General features: G+C 37.9%; 1 protein-coding gene across 1 annotated transcript; it reads left to right on the forward strand.

Moving 5' to 3' along the window:
• The first annotated feature begins 390 nt into the window (after positions 1–390).
• Positions 391–2,737, forward strand: LOC134231876 (uncharacterized). The gene is made up of 2 exons (XM_062713843.1): positions 391–411; positions 755–2,737. The coding sequence occupies exons 1-2, from the start codon at positions 391–393 to the stop codon at positions 2,735–2,737; spliced, it is 2,004 nt and encodes a 667-aa protein (XP_062569827.1).
• Positions 2,738–5,532: the final 2,795 nt, after the last annotated feature.

Consider the following 5,532-nt stretch of genomic DNA (forward strand, 5'->3'; position numbering starts at 1 on the left):
ATTACCGAGTGATAATAGACAGCGAGTTGCGGACTTTGTAGCTAGTGTTTCTCAGGAACAAGACTCTAGTGTTGGAACACATGTGAACTCCAAATTTGTTCACCCAAAGGAGGCTTTCAATAATCAACCAAAGGAGGATTCGATGGAATCGGTCACTAAATTTCTGTTAAGGAAGGAAGTTTTGTTGTCGCGGTTTAAAAACTTCAATGATGAACCAGAAGCTTACAACGCATGGAAGTTACACTTCACTTCGATTGTAAAAGACTTGAACATTTCAGACTTTGAGGAACTTTAGTTACTCGTACGATAGTTAGGACCAGAGTCCTTCAAACACGCAGCAGATATACATCAAGCAAATGCTGAAAATCCTCGCGAGGGACTACATCAAATATGGTCAAGATTAGATGGAAGGTATAGGGCTATCGAACTCATTGATGATTCATTGAGATCGAAGGTAGCTGCTTTACCACAACTCTCGACAAAAGATCCGAAAGAACTTTACAAACTGTCTGATCTACTGACACAAGTTGATGGTGTGAAAAAGAACCCTAAATATTCAGCAGCATTATCTTACTATGACAACTCTCTTGGAATTGCACCGATAGTAAGCAAACTTCCTTATCAGTGGAGAGAGAAGTGGATATCCAAGGCTTCAGAGTACAAGGAGCGTTATAGTGTTCCATACCCATAATTTACTTTCTTTGTGAAATTCGTTCAAAACTTATGTCGTGTGAGAAATGATCCTGGATCACAGTTCAGTGAACCTACAAAGAAAGACATAAAACCCAAAAACGCAGGACCTATACGTTCAAGAAAAACTGATGTTAAGCCTAACAAGTCAACAGGACAAAGAAAACCATGTCTTTTAGAACACAGAGTTGAATCAAATCATAATATCAAAGACTGTCGTAAGTTTCGAACCCTTCCTATTGGTTCGAGGAAAAAGCTTCTCAAGGAAAATGGAATTTGTTTCAGATGTTGTGATTCCAAGGAACACTTAGCGCGAGACTGTAACGTGAAGCTTAAGTGTGACGTGTGTCAAAGTGACAAACATTGTGGTGCCTTACATGTTAACAGTTCCCAGGGTAGGGAGGATAAGGAGAATTCACATGGTGGAGAGAACAGTATACCATCATCTTTTACAACAAACTGTACTCAAGTCTGTTCTGCTGCATTCAGTGGGAAATCCTGTGCAAAGATTATCTTAGTGAACATTTTTCGAGTTGGTCGAGAAGATCTAAAGAAAAGAGCGTATGTGATCCTTGACGATCAAAGCAGCAAGACACTCGCAAAGTCATCATTTTTTGACAACTTTGGAATCCAGGGACAAGATATTTCATATACATTGTCATCATTCAGTGGTTCAGCCATGGTCTCAGGGAGACAGGCCTTTGATTACGTGGTATCTTCAATACACAGTGGTGAACAGATATACTTACCATCAATCATTGAATGTGATGACATCCCAATATCATACGAGGAGATCCCAACCCCAGCTGTAGTGAAACCATACAAATATTTATCAGACTTGGAGTCTGAGATCCCACCAATAGACGATGAAGCGGAAGTGCTTCTTATTGGACGTGATGTTCCAAATGCTCATCATGTGTTGGAGCAAAGGATTGGTAATCCAAATCTACCTTTCGCACAGCGACTTCCTTTAGGCTGGGCCGTTATAAGGGAATGTTGCCTAAGAAAAGTACACAGACCTCAACATGTGGTTGTGAACAAGACTCAAATTTTACCGTCTGGACGGGGAACTCACTTTATCCCATGCTCATCAAATCAAAGAATCTCAACGTATGAAGATGATATAGACAATCATTTTTCAAATGAGAAGGGAATTCAGCTTTCCCCGATTTTTGAACGCACCAAAGACGATAACATTCCGGGAATGTCAATCGAGGACAGGGAATTCTTAGAAATCATGGAGAAAAAGTGTCATAAAGACGAGACCGGACATTGGTCATCTCCTATACCGTTAAAGTCGAACAGAGATAGACTACCTAACAACAACGAGCAAGCGTTGAAAAGGACATATTCATTGCTGACATCTTTTAATCGGGATCCTGTGAAAATGAACTTGGCCATAAAGTTTATGGAAAATCTGTTTACTCATGGATTTGCAGAGGAAGCACCAGAGGTTCAGGAGGGAGAAGAATGTTGGTATCTTCCTATCTTTCCAGTATTCCATCCTAAAAAGCCTAACAAGATCCGTGTGGTTTTTGACTCTTCGGCTATTTATCAAGGACATTCACTGAACTCTACCTTGCTGCAAGGACCGGATCTTACTAACAATCTACTAGGTGTCCTTTTACGTTTTCGCAAGGAACGTGTAGCCATCACAGGAGATATAGAACAGATGTTTCATATGTTTGACATCGACAAAGAACACAGAAATTTCGTTCGTTTCATTTGGTTCAGAGACAATAATCCTGCTAAGCCTTTTCAATACTACAGAATGTGTGTACATGTACATCTATTCGGGAATTCACCATCACCCTCTGTCGCCACATACTGTCTTCACAGATGTGTAGAGGAACCTTGTGATAATGATGTGAAATATTATGTAACAAGAAACTTTTATGTCGACGACGGACTGTCATCTTATGACACAGACAATGAAGCTTTAGAAATCCTGTTACGAACACAGCAGATTCTAAGAGATAGAGGAAAAATTGGAATTCACAAATTTGCTTCCAACAGCCAAATTGTCATGGATTCTTTACCACCATAGGACAGAGCAGAGGAAGATTTGAGTGATGTACATTTAGATCTACATACAACGCCTGCACAGAGTAGTTTGGGTCTAAGTTGGAATTTATCACTGGACGTATTTACCTTTCCAACAGATATCAAAGATTTGCCAGAAACTAAATGAGGTTTGTTATCTTGTTAAATAGGTGCCGCCGAAGGCGGTGTACAGTATATAGACGATCGAGTGAGCGATCGACAAAATCGAAAAAGAAGCCACAAATTGCAAATTTGACCCCAATTTCGTGTTCCTTGTGAAAAATTGGGTTTAAAAAACTGGTGTTTAAACACAGTTTTTTAAATGAGAATTAAAAGATTTCGTAAAATAATGTACTTGTTTAGGAAGTAAATCTCCATCTTGCGTTGTTTAGGAATGTAGTCACATGATCAATTTTTGACGTAATCTCATGAATATTCATGAGATGCGTCACTTGTGTTTTGACGTAATGAAGAAATGCCTGATAGGACTCAAAGTGCAATGCTATTAGAATTGCGTGATTTTTGTGAGAAATACAGGGATTTAACAAATGTTAGCTAATTACTAGTCATCGATGGATTGAATTGTGCATCATTATCGATTTGAAAGGAAAAATATTCTGAATATTTGGATATGATTAGGAGGTCAGGATATCGAGCTGCAGTTAACGGTAAGTCGCTTTTACAATAACTTGCCTAAACTCAGCGCAGAAAATCGTTATGTTTCGACAATAGAGTCGATTTACCCGAAGTTTCATTTCTTAAACTTTCCTTTGAAAGCAAAAATTTCAGGAACTAAACCAAAGTGTAAGATATCGGCACGATTCGACAGACTGATTCATGCAAGTTTTTGGTCACAAAAGGCGCTCATAGTGCAAAAATAACACAAATTAGCCCAAAGTCAGAAAGATTACAGAGTGGATTTATAAAACAACCCCAATTTTAAAAACTATATAACCTAACCCTAATCACTCGATCGGATGCGTTTTGTTAAAGCGAGTGGGAAATTGCGGTTTGTTTACATTCTGCATAGCAACGGCAAGGGAAATGACTGCTCATGCGCAATCGCGTGATTCTGGGGACCGGCATACTAGAAACTTCCCGAGATTTTTGACAAGTCAAATAAAAAAGGGAGTTTTAAATAAATAGTCTTATTAGTAATATGTGAGATAAATTTTCAAATGATAGCTTAACTGAATAGCATCTGAAAGGGCCCGGTGCCAGAAAATGCATGTGTCAGAAAGGGACCGTTTCTTTAACAAAAAAATCAAGACCCACTTTTATTAAAATTACTGCAATGCTTCATGCTTCATAAGCATTGCTGGGTTTCTTATATTCACAAAAATACATCAATATTCAATTTATAATATAAACGATTTAACGCAAAAATCTACATTTAAAGGGGCCTTCGTCTGCGCGATGGATTTTAGATCAAATTAAAACGTTTCATGAGCTTAATTGGTAAATGCATGGCAATAAACAATAGCTTACTAAGGAATATCAATATCGCTGATATTCCGTGGAAGCAAAATTATATTCACTAACCCTTTCTTTTCTCAAAATGAACCCATTTTTGTCGAAGACTCCATTGTTGTTTTGAAAATTTAGCAGAAAGTATCCGTTAATTCTGCTGAAAGGGTCCGTTTCAGCGGAAAGGGTCCATTATGCCTATACACCGTGTAGGAGAGAGCTATATATGCGGATTTCAGACCGTGGCTGGAGACGATGAGTGGCCCAAGGCTCAGTGGTTCCTTTGGGGTGGGGTGCATAACTGGTTATAAAGTGGAAGTGCATTTTCTGTTTATTACTCTGATAGACCTCTTGTTATTATATATACAAGTAATTAGAGTAAGCATGCAAAGTCTATCATTATGAGAATGGTGCCCCTTTCAAAATTGTGAGTTTTATGACCTCTGGTTTAAAACACGAACCAAATTCAATTGTTTGAAAGTTGTTGCATGATACTCAGGTGACCTATAAGGCCCGTGGGCCTCTTGATTAAATTTTATGAGATATAAGCAAGGATAAAATATGATTGAATTTTGCAATTAATTGAGGATTAAATGAAATTTTTAAGGTGCGTGAAAATCTTTAATTGTGGGGGAAATGGTATATGCTTGACCTTGCGTTAGAAATAGGTAATGGTTTATGCCTTAAAATGCGTGACTGCGGAGAAGGGGGTTAATACTTATAAAAGATGGTAATCTTGTTGTATATTAATGAGAACTTAAATCAAGAAAACCAATTTATAGGCAGAGTAGAAATGTACGAAAGCAAAACCTCTTCACAAGTATCGTCATTCCAACCTTAGTGTTGTGTACAGAGTTTAGCAAGTTGAATACACATGAAATGTACTCACTTTTTGAAAACAGGGCACCACATATACATGTCGATAGGAACACACCCTCCCGATATTCAATCCCAGGGCTTATTGGATATTTTTTTTCACAAATCATATTCATTACACTAACTCATCATGTTTACACTAGGAAAAAATCGAAAAAAAAACCATGAAAATAATCGTTCCACCAAAAACACCCCACTACAAGTATACATTATTAGATGCAAATCCGGCTTGTTTACGTTGTACCCCACCGATCTTTCTGTGTTAAAAATCAAGTATTTCTTTGATTTTCAGCTAAAATATTGGTCAACCTTTTCTCTATATATACTTTTGTCTTAGTTCATGCTATCGGATTGACTTTGTGTATCTACTTTTTTCCTGTATACATCTGTGTATCTACTTCTTTTTACTATATACACCTGTGTACCTACTCTCTAGCTCCTGTATACACCTGCGTA

Source organism: Saccostrea cucullata, unplaced genomic scaffold (assembly GCF_032062105.1).
Source record: "Saccostrea cucullata isolate Sc308-1 unplaced genomic scaffold, CSIRO_AGI_Scuc_v1 ctg1342, whole genome shotgun sequence".
Taxonomy (NCBI): domain Eukaryota; kingdom Metazoa; phylum Mollusca; class Bivalvia; order Ostreida; family Ostreidae; genus Saccostrea; species Saccostrea cuccullata.